We start from the raw sequence: 22,857 nt of genomic DNA, 5'->3' as shown, positions 1-22,857 counted from the left end.
AGGGGGGCCCTAAGTGATCCCGGGGGGGCGTCAGACACTCGCCAAAAGAAGCATTATACAGATAACAGGCCTTTGCTTTATTCAGAAATATGTTATTGCATTTTAAAAAGGTAACAGTACTTAACTGCACTGTTTAAATAGGTCTAGACATATTTAAACATTGACATCTTTATAAAATAATTGTGAACATTTCTAAGGTGGGGCCCAAAGATTTTTACTTTTCAACTGGGGGGGCGCAGCATTAAAAAGTTTGAGGACCACTGTCCTAGAATGTAGCAAACTGAACATAGCATAGGTTAGGAACTGAGACCCGATGCGCCCTTCTCCATAGAGCCATTAACACCGCAGCAGCTGCACGAGTCTGTCCTTACATGGTGGTTGGCTTACCCTTCTGTGCTCAGCTTCACAAACGAACCTGACTGTCTAGCTACATCAGAGTGACTGACTTAGCAGAAGAAGCTGATTAACAGTACATTAAACCTGCATAAATGTCACACTCTGAGTATACCTCCTACACCACATAGACCTGATACAGACATAGATGATCACCAGTTATAATTAAAATATTGTTTGCCATGGAGTTTGTGCACGTTTGGTGCTGAGGCTTTGTTCAAAAACTTGGCCATAGGTCTTTCAAAGGACGTGGTACTTTCTGGGATGGAGGGAAGGAGAGGGGCGTCCTTGCCCACCTAGAAGCATCCAGAAGGAGCTGTCTCTGAGTTCTTCTTCCCTACCTCTGAGAGATACTCCCTTCCTGGTCCTCATTTTCCTGTAAGACATCTCTTGCCACAATATTTAATTTGGCGAGTCCAGAAGGCAGACCCCACACATATGGTGGCTTTTTTCCTAGATGTGCTCTTTCTATCACACGATGGGCACTTGTTGCACACAGTTCACTTTATCCCGGGCAATGCTACTTGCGTCTACTTAGGCAAACATTTCTCTTACAGTGTATCCTGTTGCTGCGTCTGCCAGGCACAATGCAGTTCAGCAATGAAGACCGAAACAAGCTCATTAACAAGTAACTCTGATGAATGCCCAAGCATACGGGAGCGCTTAATCCATTTCCCGATTTAGCTGCCATTCACGGTTTGTTTCCACTCACCACAGCATAAAACACGCGGTGGGTGCAGCCTGTTCTAGCCAATGGCGCCCCTGCGCTGTGCGTAAGGGCACCTGGGCTGATCATGTGCGGACATCCGTCTAAGAAGTGCACTTTAGTTCCAGGAGCGGTGGTGTGCTGACACTTTGGCACTGTGTTTTTTCTTTACGCTCTTAATCATTTGTCGCTTTTGTTTTTCAGTTATCCTTGTGTGTTTAAACCAGGTCTTTCAAGTTGTAGTAATTCCAGGCTATTAGTATGTTTTCTTAGCGACAGTAAGACTATTTTCCTGTGATTTATATTAACATTTGAGAGTAGCTATACCTGTTCTAAGTATACTGCCTTCCCGGAAGCACTCCTATGGATGTGTTAAAATAGAATGTGATAGTTAACTAATTTTTAACATCCCTCACGCATGCTGATGCATAGCCTTTGGGCTTTACCAGTGCTTGTTTTTTTCATCAGCTCTGTTTTTAACTTTTAAAATCTGGGAGCATTCAGGGAGAGGAGAGGATGATGAAGAACAAAATGAGCAGCACTCAAGTTACGCAGTCAGAAGGTGAGCAGAGTGCATGTGCGTACACTCCTCACCAGTGCTTTAAATGGAAATAAGAAAGAGCAGGTACTCACTCTTCTGAGTGCCTGTTTGCTCTTGAGAAGCGCCGGTACTCTATCATTAAATGTATTGCAGCAGTGCTGAGGAGTGCAGGTACTCTCACTTCTAAATTAAAGAAGTGCAGGTATTGGGTACCGGACAGTACCTGCCCATTTAAAGCACGGATCCTCACACTGCCCTGTCTGAAGCCCACACCCATTCCCACACACACACACTCCCTCCCCCACACACATGCACCCTCCCTCCTCCACACACATGTGCACCCTCCTCTCCCACCTGTCTGACAAGCTGCCCAGTCTGTCAAACCTGGTTCTGATATCATTTTCGCTGTTTGTAAATTAGTTAAACATTTTGGCATTTGCTCTAGGTCTTGCTGACGTATGATCCCAACAACTCTAGACCTGGTTAGTTAATAAACTTACCACTTAGCTATTTGACTTTTAGCCATGCTGCACAGACACGCTTCTCTACAGCATGGCTGAAAGGCATTGGCAAGGCCAACAAAACTCGTATAGTTGAGACCTATTGTCTTTGCCAATACGTGTTAGCAGTTATTTTCTTTTTCGGGAAAATGGTCGTGCTCCCAGGATTTTTCGGAGACTCAGAGGCGCTATGTCACAGACCAGGTCTCTTCGTTGTAGTCAAAGCAAGGTTGTGAAGATGAAGCCAGATTTCCTGACTCCGTCTGCCACTCTTCAAAGGATGAGGCTTTTTGTCTGGCTAGGTTGGATATTTTTAGCATGGGGAGCCCCTCCCAAGCAGTATTTCCAGTCTTGCTGGTTTGGTGATTCCTGTGGCTCTGATCACATGCCGACACGGGCTGTGGCACTGTTTCTGAAGAAACGTTGGCCTGCTAAGGTTAATGTGCCTTCGTTGCTGCCTGTGATGCCATCACCAGTATTGGCTATTTCACCTTTGAAGTCTGCTGGCATTGCTGGGGTGACGTGGCTAGCAAAATAACGATGGATTAAACCCAGATCTGTGACTGGGTGAGTGTTTGAAAAGTTTCAACACTCCGTCCATCATTTTATTTTGTTTTGTGATGTTGCTTTGTGCGCCCTAAGTGGCAGGGTATGCCCAGACGTGGGTCCTTGCTCGCTGCACCACTGGATTCAAGCTAGCCTGGCTGATGAAGGGTGATAACCTGAAACCGGTCCCGGGATGCTTGTTTCCGGTCCATGGAGGACCTGGCCTGGCAGTTCGGGCTGGACTGTTCCCATGGGGAACAGGGTCAAGACTGATTTGCATATGGCTGGGTCCAAACTGGGGTGATGAGGCAAGCAAAATAACAATGGATTAAACCCAGATCTGTGACTGGGGTGAGTGTTTGAAAAGTTTCAACACTCCGTCCATCATTTTATTTTGCTTTGTTTTGTGATGTTGCATTGCCTTGACTGGCAAAATAAAGTTTATGCCTGCTTTGATGGCAAACCTCGAGGGTCCAGAAATTTGCCCACAGGAGGAAACTCTTTGCATCACCTCACCAAGGTATGCCCAGTAAACATTATAGGTGCACTTTACCTCCAATTGGGAGGTAATCACAACCGTCCCATTCTAGGTCGCCCCTTAAACCTCTTCATTCGACTGGACTAGTTGAAAGCTCTGCCAGAGCCAGGTTGTGCTGACCTGCAAAGTAGGGAGGTGGTTGTTGGATCTCCACAGTGCCCATTTCCATCTGCCAATCCTACAGCGGGGTCCTAGCACTGTCAGTTCACATACTACCATTTAATCTCATAGCCTCTCTGTGAGTGTTCACCAAAGAGTTGACTGCTACACTCACAGGTCAGGAGTCCACATAGTTTAATACTTGAGTGGTGAAAGTCAAGGGTCATCTAATAGCATTAAGTCCCTTCTGCCCAACTTGGGCTTTTCTATGAACGCCCAGAAGTGCCACTTAAATCCCATCATGTAGATGCTGTCCAAGTGCTGTGTTGGACACAACCTGCATGACGGTCTTTTCTCCTCAAAGGATTAATTGCAGCTATTCCGGTTAATATTCTGTTTTCCAGAATTCAACTCCATTCCCAGTTTCCCAAGTCCTCTACCTCCTGGGCCTGATGGCCTCCTGTGACCTGCATGGTACATGAGGGCCCTTCGGTGGTGTCTCTGATGGCAGTGGCTTCAGCATCAGGGTGTTTCTTAGCTTGTGTGTAGATTGTCCAGACTGTTCTTTCTGACATCTCTTCAGTCCTCCTCTTTGGGCTGGGGCACACCTGTATGTGAGATGATAGTGATCGGCCTTTAGTCTACATCAAAACACCTGCACATAAATGTGCTGGTCTTGGGAGCAGTCTGTCATGTTCTCAAGAAATGTCTTCCTTCCATCTTCAGGACCACCATTGAAGGTTCTGTCAGCAAACACAGCCACCATCCATTGAACTAGCAGACAGCATGGTATGTGTGAATTTGACCCTGTTTTTGGGAGGCCTTCTATTTGTCGGTAGGCACTGCAGTGGGTGTATTTCTAAATTCACACCTTGCAAGTACTGTGTGTGAGGACGAATACACTGAGTCACCATTTCTTGACCCTCACGGGAGACCCCTGCATCTAATGCTTCAGCTGCACATATGGAGATTGAATAGTGACAATTTAAGAGGTGGCAGACATCATTTTATCTCCCAAAAACAGCAGTTGTCAATCTTCACTATGCAAAGTGTGTTGGTCGCTAATAGTCGGGGGGGTTTGACTCTTTTCCAATGTTCTATAACATTGTGCCACTATGAAGCATTTTCTCTCTTTCTTCATTTTAAACCTGCCTCAGCCCTCTTTTATAGGTCGCCCCAAGTAGTGTTTTTTCTAACATGTCTGTGCCCTCCGACACCTTTTGTTGTATCCCACGGGAATTTGAACCTAGTGGTACACTTCCTCATGGATTTGCCGACGGTTGCTTGGTTTTTCCTCTTATTTCGAAGACTGTATTCTTAGTGGCAGTTACTTTAGCCTTTAGGTTTGGGCAAGTTACAGTCCCTGTTTTATATCGAAACAAGTGGGTGCTTTGCTCATGTCCTCCTTAGTTACAGAAATTCGTGATTGTTTTCAGTGTGGGTCAGACCTCACTCTCCCATCATTCTGTCCTCCTCTTCACCCCAACAAACAAGGTGAGATATCACTGTAGCCTGCTAGTCAGGTCATGTGCAGCTCTGGTGACTGTATACCTAATGGGAGATACACTCACTGTGGCTTTTGCTGCAGCAGTCACTCAATGGCCATTTTCGCCTTGCTCAGGAAAGATCCTCTGCCTGTCACCTGTGCACACTCCATGAGGGCCATGGAAGCTAAGCTTCTGCTGCCCTCAGAGGCATCCCCTGGCTGATATTTTCTAGGTGGACAGTTGTTCTTCGTTGTACACCTTTGCTAAACACTACTGCCTTACAGCTCAGGCACACAGTGATGGATACTTTGCGAGGTTTGTGTTGCATGACTTCCTTTGTTTGAGAACCACTATTCAGTTTCATCTCCCTGGAAGTATTGCCCTGGGACTCGTTCATTGGGTAAAGAATCTGTGGGAGAATGTGTCTGTCAGCAGAAAAAGTTATTTAACTTTGGTAAAGACATTTCTGGTCATCATCATCAATTTATTTTTTTCGATCACATAAATATGGATCATAAAAGACACATCATAAAAATGCAATACACAGTCACCATAATAAAAACAGGTAAACAATGTGGTAAACAAATACAGGTATGAAGCAATTCCGACTATCAATTCATCTGGAAATGACTCCACTACCAAGGACATTAGGTCCACTGCAACTCAAATACGCTTATACCAAGTAAAATGCGCACTTGAAGTAGCATTGATTTGCGCATTCATACAGCTTTTTTTTTTGTTTAAATAAAGAAACCAGCCATGCTAGAAACCAGAGGCCCCTCAAGATGTTGTTACTACCAGCGTGACTCTGCATCTCCTAATCCTGTGGGCTTGCACTAAAGGAATTAAATACTGTTTGGTTATGGGTACGTACAATTTACAGAAAAAAGCAAGGTGAAATAGAGTGTATGGGGAAGTTAGCAGAATATTAGCGGGTGCAAATTTCCCCAAAGGGAAGCATAACTGCCACCCGATGGAACCTGTTCGAAACCGTGTGAGCAGCGCCTGCATCCGTGAATTCTGGACGCGGACCAGATAGGGGGCTACAGCATCCACAGTTTGAACAAGATAGAAGCCCCTGATGGATGTTTTCATTAACTCCACCCTCTCCTGTTGATCCTTTCCGTGGGCCAAACACCGGTCCTTCAGCCACCCTTTATCCCTCTCAGTGATGCTACCAGGATTGTCAAAAACATGGGGCCAGCCTGAAGTCTGCTTGGTCGCACGTACATACCGAATCCAAGGAATTTGGGACTCATAATGACACAAGAGGCAGTCCATAATGATAAGTCCATTAACAGCCGCCTCTTCGTTAACCCAAGTGGAGCAGCATAATAACGTGCCAAGACAAATTAAATCCTCTACGTATTTAAGGCTAAGCTCCTGATGGACTATAAAGTGGGAGGAGGATGAAGGAACACCCAACAGCCGTCGGCAAACTGTATTTTCCTCCAATTGAACCCTTGTGGTATCTCTATAGGCCCAAACAGCAGAGCCATACATCAGGGAAGGAAGACACTTCTCCTGTAAATTTCTAAAATATGACTGATAGGCTTCCCTCCGAGGATAGTGTCACCGAGAAAATGTATCCTACTGCGCAAGCTAACAAGTTAATCCTATTCGGAAGACACAGAGACCAGGAGCAAGCCTCATCAAACATAACCCCCAAATATGGAAACTGCCTCACCTTAGCAAAGATCTACCATGTATACAGATGGGGGGCGTTTCTGGTCAATACTAGATCTTTCTACAGATTTATCATGGCCTCCCTCACCCACCGATAAGTTAGTGCCAGGGTAATAAGATTCCAAGGTATGCAGATGTACTTCTGTGTTGATGTTGTCTCTTGCGTACTCTCTGCATGACTCATTGGCACACCGTTATGTAGAATGAACTGATGGCAGCACAACACTTATTGCTGGATGTCACCACATCCAAGTCAAATGGATTTACAATTGGAGTTGAAAATTCCAGACCCAGGCTGGTATCTGGAAGACACTCATAAGGTGAGGATTCTGCAGGGAGATATAGCATCTACCAGAAATATTGCTACTTAAGGTGTAACTTTCTTTCTTCCATTCATGTCACTAGGAGGCGGGGATTTCAGCACATTGGGAATGGTAAAAAGCCTAAACACCAAGAATAGCATAGTAACCATCGAGGCAACTATACCCTTCTGCCCAGGGTGTCCAGGCAATAATTCCCCTCCAACTCTTTTTACTGCCCAGTGCCTTGCCTGGTAACCTAATGACGTAAAAGCAACATTTTCAATTTTTTTGGCAGGATGATGCAAAAGATTTTTCGGTATGGTGGCTTGTGAAAGTGGAATTAAGGTACAGGTACTGTAACATATGTCCCTGTGGTGTTCAGAGAAAGATATAGTTGCATTACAGAATCCAGAAACCGGTAGCTCAGAAAACAAGCATTGGCAAAGCCTATAGGTCTCTCAAACATGAGAGCTATTGGGTTTGTAATGTTTTTAGCCATGCTGTACAGCTGCCATTCAGCATTGCTGAAAGTAAAGAAAATAAAGAGTTACGATGCAGTCAGACCTGTGTCTTCAGAGAGAATGATTGGATGCATGAGTGTGAGTCATGATGAAGGGGTCACAGTACATGTGGGCCCAGAGAGACGGCTGAAACACGTTCACTTGAGGTATTTGTAAACTATTGCAATCCCTTAGGTCCCCCACTCGTGTTTTTAATATCCTACAACGTTTGACGCAAGAATCAAACTTATACTAACTTGTATCACTGCAGGGACTTCAGTTTACACGCTGATAGCTACTGAGATAGAAACCCTTCCCTGAAGTACTCCTCTCCCTCTCTCTGCTCACCTCCCCCCCCCCTACCCGGGTTGGTGTGCCTTCCCTGAAGTACTCCTCTCCCTCTCTCTGCTCACCTCCCCCCCCCCCCTACCCGGGTTGGTGTGCCTTCCCTGAAGTACTCCTCTCGCTCTCTCTGCTCACCTCCCCCCCCCCCTACCCGGGTTGGTGTGCCTTCCCTGAAGTACTCCTCTCGCTCTCTACTCACCTCCCCCCCCCCCTACCCGGGTTGGTGTGCCTTCCCTGAAGTACTCCTCTCGCTCTCTCTGCTCACCTCCCCCCCCCCCTACCCGGGTTGGTGTGCCTTCCCTGAAGTACTCCTCTCGCTCTCTACTCACCTCCCCCCCCCCCTACCCGGGTTGGTGTGCCTTCCCTGAAGTACTCCTCTCGCTCTCTACTCACCTCCCCCCCCCCCCCTACCCGGGTTGGTGTGCCTTCCCTGAAGTACTCCTCTCGCTCTCTACTCACCTCCCCCCCCCCTACCCGGGTTGGTGTGCCTTCCCTGAAGTACTCCTCTCCCTCTCTCTGCTCACCTCCCCCCCCCCTACCCGGGTTGGTGTGCCTTCCCTGAAGTACTCGTCTCGCTCTCTCTACTCACCTCCCCCCCCCCTACCCGGGTTGGTGTGCCTTCCCTGAAGTACTCGTCTCGCTCTCTCTACTCACCTCCCCCCCCCCTACCCGGGTTGGTGTGCCTTCCCTGAAGTACTCCTCTCCCTCTCTACTCACCTCCCCCCCCCGCCCTACCCGGGTTGGTGTGCCTTCCCTGAAGTACTCCTCTCGCTCTCTCTGCTCACCTCCCCCCCCCCCCCCTACCCGGGTTGGTGTGCCTTCCCTGAAGTACTCCTCTCGCTCTCTACTCACCTCCCCCCCCCCCCTACCCGGGTTGGTGTGCCTTCCCTGAAGTACTCCTCTCGCTCTCTCTGCTCACCTCCCCCCCCCCCTACCCGGGTTGGTGTGCCTTCCCTGAAGTACTCCTCTCGCTCTCTACTCACCTCCCCCCCCCCCCCTACCCGGGTTGGTGTGCCTTCCCTGAAGTACTCCTCTCGCTCTCTACTCACCTCCCCCCCCCCCCCCTACCCGGGTTGGTGTGCCTTCCCTGAAGTACTCCTCTCGCTCTCTACTCACCTCCCCCCCCCCTACCCGGGTTGGTGTGCCTTCCCTGAAGTACTCCTCTCCCTCTCTCTGCTCACCTCCCCCCCCCCTACCCGGGTTGGTGTGCCTTCCCTGAAGTACTCCTCTCCCTCTCTACTCACCTCCCCCCCCCTACCCGGGTTGGTGTGCCTTCCCTGAAGTACTCCTCTCGCTCTCTACTCACCTCCCCCCCCCCCCCTACCCGGGTTGGTGTGCCTTCCCTGAAGTACTCCTCTCCCTCTCTCTGCTCACCTCCCCCCCCCCTACCCGGGTTGGTGTGCCTTCCCTGAAGTACTCGTCTCGCTCTCTCTACTCACCTCCCCCCCCCCCTACCCGGGTTGGTGTGCCTTCCCTGAAGTACTCGTCTCGCTCTCTCTACTCACCTCCCCCCCCCCCTACCCGGGTTGGTGTGCCTTCCCTGAAGTACTCCTCTCCCTCTCTACTCACCTCCCCCCCCCGCCCTACCCGGGTTGGTGTGCCTTCCCTGAAGTACTCCTCTCGCTCTCTCTGCTCACCTCCCCCCCCCCCCTACCCGGGTTGGTGTGCCTTCCCTGAAGTACTCCTCTCGCTCTCTACTCACCTCCCCCCCCCCCTACCCGGGTTGGTGTGCCTTCCCTGAAGTACTCCTCTCGCTCTCTCTGCTCACCTCCCCCCCCCCCTACCCGGGTTGGTGTGCCTTCCCTGAAGTACTCCTCTCGCTCTCTACTCACCTCCCCCCCCCCCCTACCCGGGTTGGTGTGCCTTCCCTGAAGTACTCCTCTCGCTCTCTACTCACCTCCCCCCCCCCCTACCCGGGTTGGTGTGCCTTCCCTGAAGTACTCCTCTCGCTCTCTACTCACCTCCCCCCCCCCTACCCGGGTTGGTGTGCCTTCCCTGAAGTACTCCTCTCCCTCTCTCTGCTCACCTCCCCCCCCCCTACCCGGGTTGGTGTGCCTTCCCTGAAGTACTCCTCTCCCTCTCTACTCACCTCCCCCCCCCTACCCGGGTTGGTGTGCCTTCCCTGAAGTACTCCTCTCGCTCTCTACTCACCTCCCCCCCCCCCCTACCCGGGTTGGTGTGCCTTCCCTGAAGTACTCGTCTCGCTCTCTCTACTCACCTCCCCCCCCCTACCCGGGTTGGTGTGCCTTCCCTGAAGTACTCGTCTCGCTCTCTCTACTCACCTCCCCCCCCCCTACCCGGGTTGGTGTGCCTTCCCTGAAGTACTCCTCTCGCTCTCTCTGCTCACCTCCCCCCCCCCCTACCCGGGTTGGTGTGCCTTCCCTGAAGTACTCCTCTCGCTCTCTACTCACCTCCCCCCCCCCCCCTACCCGGGTTGGTGTGCCTTCCCTGAAGTACTCCTCTCGCTCTCTACTCACCTCCCCCCCCCCCCTACCCGGGTTGGTGTGCCTTCCCTGAAGTACTCCTCTCGCTCTCTACTCACCTCCCCCCCCCTACCCGGGTTGGTGTGCCTTCCCTGAAGTACTCGTCTCGCTCTCTCTACTCACCTCCCCCCCCCCTACCCGGGTTGGTGTGCCTTCCCTGAAGTACTCGTCTCGCTCTCTCTACTCACCTCCCCCCCCCCCTACCCGGGTTGGTGTGCCTTCCCTGAAGTACTCGTCTCGCTCTCTACTCACCTCCCCCCCCCTACCCGGGTTGGTGTGCCTTCCCTGAAGTACTCCTCTCCCTCTCTGCTCACCTCCCCCCCCTACCCGGGTTGGTGTGCCTTCCCTGAAGTACTCGTCTCGCTCTCTACTCACCTCCCCCCCCCCCTACCCGGGTTGGTGTGCCTTCCCTGAAGTACTCCTCTCCCTCTCTACTCACCTCCCCCCCCCCTACCCGGGTTGGTGTGCCTTCCCTGAAGTACTCGTCTCGCTCTCTCTACTCACCTCCCCCCCCCCTACCCGGGTTGGTGTGCCTTCCCTGAAGTACTCCTCTCCCTCTCTACTCACCTCCCCCCCCCCCTACCCGGGTTGGTGTGCCTTCCCTGAAGTACTCCTCTCCCTCTCTCTGCTCACCTCCCCCCCCCCTACCCGGGTTGGTGTGCCTTCCCTGAAGTACTCCTCTCGCTCTCTACTCACCTCCCCCCCCCCCTACCCGGGTTGGTGTGCCTTCCCTGAAGTACTCCTCTCCCTCTCTACTCACCTCCCCCCCCCGCCCTACCCGGGTTGGTGTGCCTTCCCTGAAGTACTCCTCTCGCTCTCTGCTCACCTCCCCCCCCCCCTACCCGGGTTGGTGTGCCTTCCCTGAAGTACTCCTCTCGCTCTCTGCTCACCTCCCCCCCCCCCTACCCGGGTTGGTGTGCCTTCCCTGAAGTACTCCTCTCCCTCTCTCTACTCACCTCCCCCCCCCCGCCCTACCGGGGTTGGTGTGCCTTCCCTGAAGTACTCCTCTCCCTCTCTACTCACCTCCCCCCCCCCCTACCCGGGTTGGTGTGCCTTCCCTGAAGTACTCCTCTCCCTCTCTAATCACCTCCCCCCCCCGCCCTACCCGGGTTGGTGTGCCTTCCCTGAAGTACTCCTCTCCCTCTCTCTGCTCACCTCCCCCCCCCTACCGGGGTTGGTGTGCCTTCCCTGAAGTACTCCTCTCCCTCTCTCTACTCACCTCCCCCCCCCTACCGGGGTTGGTGTGCCTTCCCTGAAGTACTCCTCTCCCTCTCTCTGCTCACCTCCCCCCCCCCTACCCGGGTTGGTGTGCCTTCCCTGAAGTACTCCTCTCCCTCTCTACTCACCTCCCCCCCCCTACCCGGGTTGGTGTGCCTTCCCTGAAGTACTCCTCTCGCTCTCTACTCACCTCCCCCCCCCCTACCCGGGTTGGTGTGCCTTCCCTGAAGTACTCCTCTCCCTCTCTGCTCACCTCCCCCCCCCTACCCGGGTTGGTGTGCCTTCCCTGAAGTACTCCTCTCGCTCTCTACTCACCTCCCCCCCCCCCCTACCCGGGTTGGTGTGCCTTCCCTGAAGTACTCCTCTCCCTCTCTACTCACCTCCCCCCCCGCCCTACCGGGGTTGGTGTGCCTTCCCTGAAGTACTCCTCTCCCTCTCTCTGCTCACCTCCCCCCCCCTACCGGGGTTGGTGTGCCTTCCCTGAAGTACTCCTCTCCCTCTCTCTACTCACCTCCCCCCCCTACCCGGGTTGGTGTGCGAGAGTTCTTTTATATGTTTCATGACTACCAAAGCATGTAGTGCTTTCTTTCGTGGTGGTCCCATAGCAGTTCAATTGCCCCCGGGTCCTCAGTCTCACTTAGCCAGCAGGGTAATTACTTATTTTTTCAGACCTAAAAATTACTCTCCTACTCTCTCTAAGGCAATCGTGTTCCAAAAATTTAATGCTAGTTTAAGGGCCTTGTTCTTATGTCCAGGAACTGAACAGTTAATGGAAAATAAATGTAAAATCCGTCAAGTAACATTTAAAATGTCCAGATGTCGGTACGGAGTAATGAGTTGGTTGTTTTGTATTTATTTGAATTGAATCTGTACAGGGATAGGCTTTTCATTTTATGGACCTTTTGACTTTATCCTTGCATGCTGTGCTCTGTTTGGTTTTGAGTTGTACCTGTTGACCGAACATGATCAGTAAAGATGTTTTGCATTTCGTGTTTGTGTAAGTTTTTAGGAGAATGTGTGTGGGTATTTTGCAAGCTGTTGAAGCCGTTGCCTGCAGTGCCTTCGGCGCAGCTGCCCTTTGGAGCAGGCTTCACCGGGTCCCAGCGTCTCACCGCTTGATGTAAAGCCGCTGCCTCTTCGTGTGTCCAGCTCTTCTACTGGAGACGCGCGGGGTCTCTCCTGGCATCTTTACCCAGCGCGGCCTTCCCAAATACACTTGTTATTTTGCAGGATAGTAAGCGTGACTCTGTAGTGAGTCTGCCAAAAGCGGAGGAAATAGCGTAAAGCTACATAGAACACCCTCACACCTTTCATCTCGCTAATTCTGCTGCTCTGTAATGTGCCTCTGCGCCTCGGCTCCCGCCGTCATGCGATAGCATCTTTGTAGCACCGCGGATGGTCGTTTCCGCCAGGAAGCTCCGGCGCTCGAGCGGTGGATGCATGTACAGATGAAGGTTGGATCCTCCGCGCCCCTTTCGGGGCTCGGTGTCTGGTGTCCGTCAGGTTGGAAGCAGTCCATACTAGACGGCAGCCTGCGAGAGCTCCCTGCTCCCCTCCAGCACTAGGCGCTCAGACGAGATAAACGTGCACGGTTTCCAGGAACTATTGATTTGCTTCATCTAGTAACCATAATTGTTTTGAGCTTTAATTTAACAAACCTTCTTTCCTTTTTTAACAGACTTGAACTCGTTCCAGCAAACATCGAAGTGGATTGATGATGTAAGAACAGAGAGAGGAAGTGATGTCATCATCATGCTGGTGGGAAATAAAACTGACCTAGCAGACAAGAGGTAATGAAGTCTCAGAAGTATCATCTCGCAGCAATAAGTAAAAACTGGAGCTATTAGTGCCGCCAGGGGCACAATGAAATGTGTTCAAAAACTTGTGAATTATCAATCATTGTTATCACAAGGGTTTCACTCACGCCGGGTTGCTTTTGTAGTTGGAATTGAGCGCCAGTCTCCCGAAATAGTAATTCATTTTGAAACCTGTTTCAGAAATGAGTTTTATAGCGCGCTCTCTGGGGAGGGGGAGGCGGGAGTCTCCACAGCGCGCTCACTCTTCTGATGGATAGGAATTGAGTGAACCTCAACTATGGGTCTTTCAGTTTCTGTCTCTCAAGCAGCCTTTCCTGTTGGCAGTCACCCTTTGAAGTAATGGTAGCGCCGGGCAGGCCATGCTGCAGATCAACAGACGTTGGTCAGGGTAGTTCTCTTGAAGTCTGAGATGACATGCTTTTCCAACAGTGACATCTAGTACTGGTTTCCTGCCCCCCCCCCCCCCCCCCCTGCTCGCCCGCCCTGCCTGAGCTGGAGTGTTTGGCCCCAGAATAGCAGACCTGGAAGATCCTGCACTTTCCTGCAGAGGGTGTGTCCTGTATCCTTGCAGCTAGGTAGAAGAATCCGGTCTAAAGCTAGACGTCGTGATCTTGTGATCGGGGCATCCAGAGGAAGGCCACCTCTCTTAAGTGGCCACTCTCTATATACTGCCCTATGTCTATAAAGTCGCTCATTTTGACTCGTCAGGGTATCCATTTTCCACAGGGCTAGAGAGATGCAGCCTGTCCGGTAAGGGTTCTTGAATTGTTCAACATCTTCCTAGCCCATGGTTTACGCCGCACATTTTTTCAGATTTTCATTTAGATCAAGAGTTCTGCTTCTATAGAATTTTCTACTCACTCTGACAAGGTCTGATGACTTTCCACAATACGCTGTCTTTAGAGGCGAAGGACCACCAGCTCCTGAGCATCCTGTGTGGCTCATTCTTCGCCCTGCATTCGCTCCGAAAGAGATTTCAGATTATGAGTTAGATGGAAACTATGGTTGAACACGTTTGTTTTTTGTCCGCACTAATCCCTCCAGGTGGTTACTGGGAAAGTTTGTATGAGGGGAAAATAAATGCAAAAAGATAATTTGTAAAGGGTTTATCAGCCTGTGTCATTCCGGACCTGCACATTGTGCTCCAGCGTACACTAGGAATCTCCGAATTCGGGTGTATTGTTTCCAGGCGCTTTCACAGCCTGGGAATGAGGAGCTTAATGTTGTACTTTCACTTTAGCTCTCTTGTAAACAGTGACTTTGCATTCCTAGGTCGACTTTGACACTTGGTTATCACATCATGTGAATAAACAGACTGAGACTGCCTTGTAAGGGCAAGTCGCGTTCATCTTAGCTGAGCTTCATTATTAATATCCTGTTTACTGCAGGATTCTGCAACAGCGTTTTTAAACGGATAGCTCTAAATGGTTTTTAACATTGTCTATCGGAAGACCTTTTGATCCCCTCCTTTTTTTGTACTTCTCACTTCAGAAAAGGGGATATTAGAAGAGGCTGTGCATCGTAGAATCATCACGTAACAACAATCTCGTGCAGCATTCAGGGACCCATAGCCCTTATACAACGATACACTTCCCATTTATGTCCTTGACTTAGCTGAAAGAGAGAGAAACCCAAAATATCAACATGTTGCTGAAGACTTTCTAAAAAACTATTGCAGGCTCCATTTTCAGAATACTAGCTTTTGTAGCACCAGAAAAAAGGCCTCTGCTAAAAGCTGCATTGCAACTCCTGTGAGAAAGAGCTGTGGATGTGGAAAGAGTGAGGAAGGGCGCAGCCTCTGAGCTTGCATTGAAAGAGTTGTAAAAGGGCTTCCTGTCCCTTCAACTACCCGAGCTGCCGCTACCCATCATGACATGTACTAGGTCAGCTCCTTTTTCGGAGGAAACAGTGAATGCAGAAAATAAATTATAAGGTAAGTCCTACCCTCAAGTAAAACGTAGAGAAGGGAGAGGTGTTTGACTTCAGTGAAAAGCCCTATGATGCACAACTAGGACCACAGATAAGGAACCATTTCTTCTGCATAGTCAGACACCTTAGAGTGCATTAACCAGCAAAAACATGTCTTAGAAAGACACTTGTAACCATAGTCAGGAGCTGCCTTTTTTGAGGCTGGGTAACAGAGCTTGTAACAAACAAAACAAGCCGATGGTCTGCTCGAAAAAGCGAGGGTGACTTTGACTTGTGTCCCCAACCCAGCAAGAGAGCTGTTAGTTTACTTGAGATGTCATTGGTGACCAGCGATGCGCCAGGGTAGAGGCTCCTTTAGTACTTCTGACCAAGGTCTTCGTGCTGTATTTACTAGACATCTAGGGGCCCTTTGCAGGCCGGGCCTCACGCTCAAAGCGGCTTACATCACCCGTTAAAGCTTCAAAACTGGGGGCTACAGGCGCCCCCCTAAAGGTCAAACTGGCACAATAATACCTGAAGCTTGGCCTGGAATCAAATGTGCCCCAAATCAATTATTTACATAAACTCTCCAACTTCAGTACCTCTTACATCAGAGGTATTGAATCGGTTTGCTTATTTAAATGTGAGCTGAGCTGAGAACCATGCAGGGCTCTTTTTCTAAATGTCCCCTCTGTAGAATCCTGCTGAGACAGGAGCAAATGGCTAGGGTTAATGAGCAGTGCCCGATGTTCATAAAAGGTAATACTTCTCCATTTGTGTTTATACTTTTAGTGGTTAATATTCCGTTTAATGTATATTTTTGCACTAGTCAAGAAAGAGACCAGGAATTCAGTTTGACGGGAGGAGTATTACAAAACATTGTCCGCTGTTTCTGCTTACAAATAGGACCTGGAGTCCCTATGAAACGTTCGCCATGGCTCTGCCTATGGAGTTGAAACCGAGTGTCCAGCAGAAGGTCCTGGTCCAATATTCTCTGTTCCTCCTCTTTTTTGATCTCATGCATGTGACGAGGTCCAGAAAATGCAGCCAATTGGTCTCTCATATGCCTGCGTACTGTATGAAAAAGAAATGACTCGAGATTCTTAAGTACAAAAATTCAAGTAGAGCTTTCAGCATTGCTTGGCAAACCTACCACAAGAAACAACTGTTAATTTGGCCTCTTTGCGCCTCCTCCAGATAACCTTGTAGAAGAATACATCTCACCCATTTTCCAGAATGGTAGAGAATATTGAAGGACCACTGGTGCTCAATATTGTACAGAGCAGATATAGTTCAAAATTCAAAGAATCCTTCAAAAATAAACTTACAAGAAGACGCTACCTTCTGCTCTATGCCGGCAGGTTTAGGAGGTGCATCCTCATCTAGGATAGAGGTCCTAGCTTCCGTGGAATAGAGGAGTTTACTCCTACTCCTTGATGGTGCTAAAACGATGCACAATAAGAATTCAGATCCACCCTCAGCGACAAAATTGTGAACAAATAGATGAAGATCCAGCATTCCCCATTTTCCCGTCTATTCCCTCTTTATAGTAAATTGCCTTCTTCTGTTTTCGTCTGTATCTTAGCCTGTGGTGTCTTTCTAGAGCTAACGTCTCCAACAGTGTTCCCCCCCCATTTAGATCATTCTGAGATGCCAAGGCTAAACGACATTGCCATCCAAATTTTCATACTCTTCAAGATATCCATTGTTGAATGATAGTCACTTGGAACTTTATCTCAATACATTTAGGTTACTGCATTTAGTGCTCCGATCAGTTATAGATTTTCTTAATGCTTGCCTACAGCACTGTTCCTGTGACAGCCCAACACAACACAACCCACCTACTACAGTCAACAATCTAGAGGTATTACGGACAAAACTCTCATGTACTTTACATTTGTGTCTTGTAGTCTGAACTTGTTGGCTCCATCCAAGATGGAGTGGCCAGTTTATAAAACAAAGATCCCAAGGTATGCAGACGCTGTTGTTCTCACTGTCGTTCATGTTTTCTCGATTCTTCTCTGCACACCTTGAATAGTGGCGGAAAATATAAAAGAAACAGATGCCAGGACGCCTTATATAATCAAATGTACCCCTTATCCGGGGTAGCTGGTGACGACATTGTAGTGGAGTGGCATCATCTTGTTAGGCTGGAGACCTGTTGCAGTGGAAGTCTTTTACCAGATCCTTTCTGGCTCCTGGAGGAAATTCATTAGGTGGGAAATGTGTTTACTGGGAAAGGTCTTCTGGTCAGGAAGGAAGTTTTTTACCCGTGACACTAAATTCTTCGGCTGTAATGTATGCTCTAGTTACCGGTAGTTCTGTTCATCTTACTTTCCCTTCCTCTAATACCTAGGGAATTGTCTTTACTTCGGTGGTAAGGGTACACTATACACACCCTGCCACAAAAGCCCCATTAAAAAAAAAAAATCTTACGATTGTTGCTGTGTGTGTGTGTGTTAGTTGTGCACTCAGTGAAGTAAACAGCCTCTAGATGCACCATGACACAACAGAAGGGTTTGGGGAGTTTGAAGAGGGATGTCCAGCTAAGGAGTAGAGTAGCCAAAAATTGTGTGATTTTTATGGAAGAAACGCTCAGAAAAAAAGGTTGCAGGTGAGAAACTTTGCTTACTTGTTATTAATTCTCATATGATCACTGATGCTCAATTTTTAGTATTGGGTAGTACTGCATTTATAATAGTGTGACCCAAGGCTGCCAACTGGCACTGTGCAGACGAACAGGGAGAGGACGAAAACATTCTTACTTTTGCATGCATGCAGTTGTATTTTACGTAACACCCAGGACACTCGGAGAAGTGGGCGTTAGTGAGAGAAAATTCGTACCTGCGATCAAAGAAATTACTCGTCCGTACCCCTAGATGTATAACCGGAAGATGCTAAAACAGAAAATCGACCGAAATTCAGACTTTATTTCATAAAACCCTTTTTATTGTTAAGCTGTGCTTTTGATCATGGCTCATATAATTTTACAAACGGAATTAATGTAATCATTATTTGAGTATGCTTTGCTTTACTTTCCCAGTTATTTACTTTACTGTTTGATTTTTGCATGGTTTACATCTTCCAGTGTTTGCTTTATTTCATTTAGAGGCAGGAGGCGGTGAGGAAGGTAATGTATTTGAACGTTGTGTCAACACTTGTGTCAACACTTGTGTTTTATTAGTCTGTTTAAATTCTCATGACAGTCTCAGAATGGTGCCCTTGATGGTTTAAGAGGTCCTAGCACTTTCCTTGCCTTGAACCCTGAATGTGCTCTACAATTTCGGGACTCCCATTGGTCTGTGTGTTCAAACTGATGCCTGAGAATCTGCAGTCTTTACTTGGTTTTTGGCTGTACAGTATTAATAACCATCGTGTTTGCCATTCTGCTGTCCTATGGGAACATGTAAAGAGGAAACATTTCTGAGGAAAGGGCTATGGAGTTCATTGTTCATTATTTATTTTCACTTGCCATCTTGTTTTTAATTTGGTTTGCTTTCTAACTTAATTTTTAAAGTTTTTTATGCTTTTATTCTGTTTGATTTGTTCTCATTGCTGTAGACAAGTTTCTATAGAGGAGGGCGAGAGAAAGGCCAAAGAACTAAATGTGATGTACATTGAAACCAGTGCTAAAGCAGGATATAATGTGAAACAGGTACGTACTCTGGGCTGGTCTGCTGTGGTCCGTGTTCTACTCAAGACCTATAGAGCTTTGATGGCTAAGGACCGCTTTTCAGAGTTCGTGTTGTTTTGTGATTGTTAGGGTCCTTAATGTACAGATGGTGTAGACCAGAGTCTCCACGGGGCAAGCTGTTAGTGAATACAGATCAATCTGATAGAGACTTCTAGTTGCAGATTCTTCACCTTAGAATTCCCCAGGCGTCAGTCTGGATCCAGAGACTTTTCTTCGAGCAGTACCGTTGAGACATCGCGGGTCATACATAAGCACCACCCCGACACGCGGGCGTCAGTTCTTTTCTTTCTGCGCCAGCCTGCGTGCAGATCTGGAGACGACCTACCCTCAGTCACTTTTTGAATCGATTTTTGACTTTTTGTTGAAGTTTTTTTTTAGACTTTTCTAGTGGGTCAAGGATGTCCAAGAAGACCGGCTTCAAGCCCTAGGACTCCTGCCACCTCATGATGTCCGTGACTGATTCGCACCAGGTGTGTTTGTGGTGTTTGGAGCGCGACCACAACCCAAAGTCGTGCGCCAACTGCCTGGCCATGAACCCAAAGATTTTTAGGAAGCGGTCCCTGAAGTTGCTCGTGGCCTGGCATCTGGCTCCACCTCACTCCCAGTCTTGGTCGAGAGGAAGGTCCCGACACTGCACACAGAGCCAACACTCCTCTTTGTCCCATTCTAAATCCTCAGGACATTCGAGTAAGAAGAAGAAGTTGAAGAAGCATAAGCGCTGTCTGACTTCACTCTGTCGTACGGACGATGCAGAACAAGGAGCATCCTCGCTGTAGACCTCAGTCTTCCGAGCCTATTTGTGGGTCGGCTCCGCACCTCCCTGAATTTCAAGAGGCTGAAGCCACCCATGCCCAACTCCAAAGAGTTTTACGAGGCCAAGCACCTCATTTTTGGGCCGGCCAGCCCTGTTGGAGAGCCCTCAGGCCCCATGGGATTAGCAGGGGCCCCTTCGGGTTCAACGGCGGCTTCGGCCCCAAGTATCCGCTCAGAGATCCGAACCGGCTTTGGACATACCTTGACCTTCCCAGACGTCATTTTAGGTGTCAACGCTCCCGATGCCACGTGGACCCACAGGCGGTGTCGAACCTATACTCATCACCAACACTGAGCTGGAACCATGTCGTTCAAAGCAGGTTTCACCTACGGCAGGGCCGTTGGTCCCTAGATTCGAATTCAACCCTTATTCATATGGGTCAGAATTTGGCGAGGGTAAGGAGGGCGTGCTGGATGCTTTAGAATACAGCTGGAAGATCCTATGGACTGGGCTCAGGAACTGGGTGAAGCCAACGGGTTGGATACCTAACTTGATGCTGGTATGCTTTCACCCTCTACCATGGCTACAGAGGAGAGAGCTTCCTGCTTCACGGCGGTGAGAAGAGCAGCCAAGGTTTTGGGCTTCCAGCTGCGTTTGGTGGCTGTCAGGACTAACCTCCTGACTGAGGTGCTTCAACCTGGGGCTTCCACATCAAACTCTTTTTGCCCTTTATTGAAGCCCTCACTGATGTCCTTCCGGGAACATGGTCTAAGCCTAGCACAGGGGCCCCTGTTAGCAGGATAGCCTGCACCTCACGACCTTACTTTTTTGACCCAACACCCTGCCCCAAGAGCTTGGTCATTAAATCCTAAACCTCCCATGGCGCATTCCCTTCCCCTCCCCCGGATAGGAAACCAGATGCTGGACCATCTTGGGAAGAGATTTTTCTCTTCCTCCACCCTGGCATTGCGGTCGGTGAACACGGCATGCCTTTTGGGCCGTTACACCCATACTTTACGCGACAGAGTCACGCAAGTGCTGCCTAAGATCCCGGAGGAGGCCCGGGCCATTCTCTCCCAAGCTGTTGCTGAAGGGAGAGACACGGCGAAGTTCACCATCAGAAGTGGACTGGATGCGACCGACCCTCTGGGCAGATCGGTTGAGTCAACAGTGGCTTTGAGATGCCATGCCTGGTTACGTACATCTGCCAGTTCAGGGGATGTCCAATCTACTCTGATGGACATGCCCTTTGATGGCATACCTCTCTTTGGGGACAAAGCAGACTCAACGCTCAAGCGCCTTAAGGAGTCTCGGGCTACAGCTCTGTCCCTTGGCCTCGCAGCTACCCCTACCCCCTCAGTCTTCTGTGCGCTCCTTTCATGGCTACGGAATAGGCACCTAGCCACATCTGATGCCTGCCAGCCACAGTGCCGCACATGCTGCACAGCCTCCAAGCGGCCGAGGACATGGGATCCAGAGTTTACGTGGATCGGGGAGCCAGCGGTCTAGCCAGTCCACCACCCTCTCTCTCCCCCTCTGCTGCAGCCTCCAATCTTTCCTGATCTGGCGCTTCCCCACCAGGAACCAGTCTGCGGCAGGATTCACCATTACCTGCCCCACTGGACCACTCATGTCAGACCGGTGGGTTTTGCAAATAATCTGAATGGGCCACTCCCACCCCCTCTAGACAACCCCTCCCGCCATGCCACCATCCTAAGATCACATGATGGAAGATCACTTAGCACTTCTCCTCTGTGGTTACGTCTCCTGGCCAAGGGAGCCATAGAAAAGGGTCCATGTGCCAGAAGTAGGTTATCCCGCTATATTCTGTTGCCCAAAAAGGACAAGGGCCTCTGCCCTATCCTTGACCTCTGGTCCCTCAATCTCTTCCTCAGGAAAGAGAGTTTCAAAATGCTCACTTTGGCTCAAGCCCCATCTGCCCTGGAAACTGGATGGTGGAGTTGGCCTTGCAGGACACTTATTTCCGGATCCCGTCCTGCCTGCTCACAGAGGTTAATTGTGGTTCGTGGTAGGTCACGAGCATTTTCAATTCACCATGCTCCCCTTTGGCCTTACCAGCACCCCTCGGGTGTTTACCAAAGTGATGGCCGTGGTCGAAGCTCATCTGCGCAGGTTAGGGATTTAAGTCTTCCCCTACCTCGACAACTGGATGTTGAAGGCGAGCTCAACTCAGGCTATCGTCTCCCACCTCCGGACCACAGCGGACATCCTGCATTCGCCAATGTCACACCTGACTTCCTCTCAGGCACTCCCTTTCATTGGAGCTGTGCTAGACACAGTGCAGTTTAGGACCTATCCTACCGAACGGCGAGTCCACGATATTCAGGCTATGTTACAGATGTTTCAGCCAGTGTCGTGGATTGAGGTGAGAATGGCTCTGAGACTGCTGGGCTTCCTGCATCCTCCTAGTGACTCATGCCAGATCGCATATGCAGGCCCTGCAGCGGGACCTGAAGTTCCAGTGGGCGTAGCATCAGGGGAATCTCCCCGACATGGTCCAGATCTCAGAGGGGATTGTGCAAGATCTGCAGAGGTGGCTTTTGAACCGCGATTGGGTCCCTTCCCCAACGTGATGTGACTGTAGTGACTGATGTATAATTCCTGGGATGGAGTGGCCACATACGAGAGGCGGAGATTCGAGGCGTCCGAGCTCCATATCAGCCTTTTGGAGCTCAGTACGATCAGACTAGCTTTAAAAGCATTCCTTCCTTCTCTCAAAGGGAAAGTGGACGTGTTCACAGACAATACCACTGCCATGTGGTATTTCCACAATACCACCGCCATGTGGTATTGCAACAAACAGGGCGGGGTGGAGGGGTGGACCCTTTGTCAGGAGGCTCCCCGGCTCTGGACAACATCAGGGCATATCCCTGGTGGTTCAACATCTGATGGGCTCTCTGAACGCCAGAGTGGACAAACTCGGCTGTCAATGCCTGGTCGATCACGAATGGCGTCTCCATCCAGAGGTGGTGCATGGTCTCTTTCAGCACTGGGGAGAGCCTTGGTTAGATCTGTCTGCCTCCGAAGAGAAAGTGAAATGTCTGCTTTTTTTTTTTTTTTGCATTGGAGTTTCCAAGGCAGCACTCGCTCTGCAACACTTTTTGTCTCAAGTGGAACTTATGCCTTTCAACAAATACCAATTCTGCCCAGAGTTCTCAAGAACGATCGGGCCCAAGTCATTCTTGTGGCTCCAGACTGGGCACAAATAGTATGGTATCCCAAGCTCTTGACCATGGCCATTGATCCTCCGATCAGAATGCCCCTTCAGGAGGATCTTCTGTCGCAGCAGCGGGGGATTGTTCTCCACCCAGACCTGTCC

General features: G+C 49.7%; 1 protein-coding gene across 5 annotated transcripts in view; it reads left to right on the top strand.

Annotated features, from left to right (window-relative positions):
* Positions 1–22,857, top strand: part of RAB41 (RAB41, member RAS oncogene family) — a 269,432-nt gene that overhangs the window by 198,997 nt on the left and 47,578 nt on the right. For 3 of the 5 annotated variants that reach the window (XR_011199044.1, XM_069209752.1, XM_069209771.1), the window contains exons 5-6: positions 13,023–13,134; positions 18,631–18,724. Coding sequence is in view for 4 of the 5 variants with exons in the window: in XM_069209752.1 (XP_069065853.1) it covers positions 13,023–13,134; positions 18,631–18,724 (206 nt within the window). In the remaining variant the exon portion in view is untranslated. The remainder of the gene's footprint in view (positions 1–13,022; positions 13,135–18,630; positions 18,725–22,857) is intronic. The other 2 variants (XM_069209780.1, XM_069209763.1) reach the window with 1 other exon arrangement.

Source organism: Pleurodeles waltl, chromosome 2_1, assembly GCF_031143425.1.
Source record: "Pleurodeles waltl isolate 20211129_DDA chromosome 2_1, aPleWal1.hap1.20221129, whole genome shotgun sequence".
Lineage (NCBI taxonomy): Eukaryota > Metazoa > Chordata > Amphibia > Caudata > Salamandridae > Pleurodeles > Pleurodeles waltl.
Note: the sequence above shows the minus strand (reverse complement) of the source record. Positions and strands in the feature narration are given on the sequence as shown.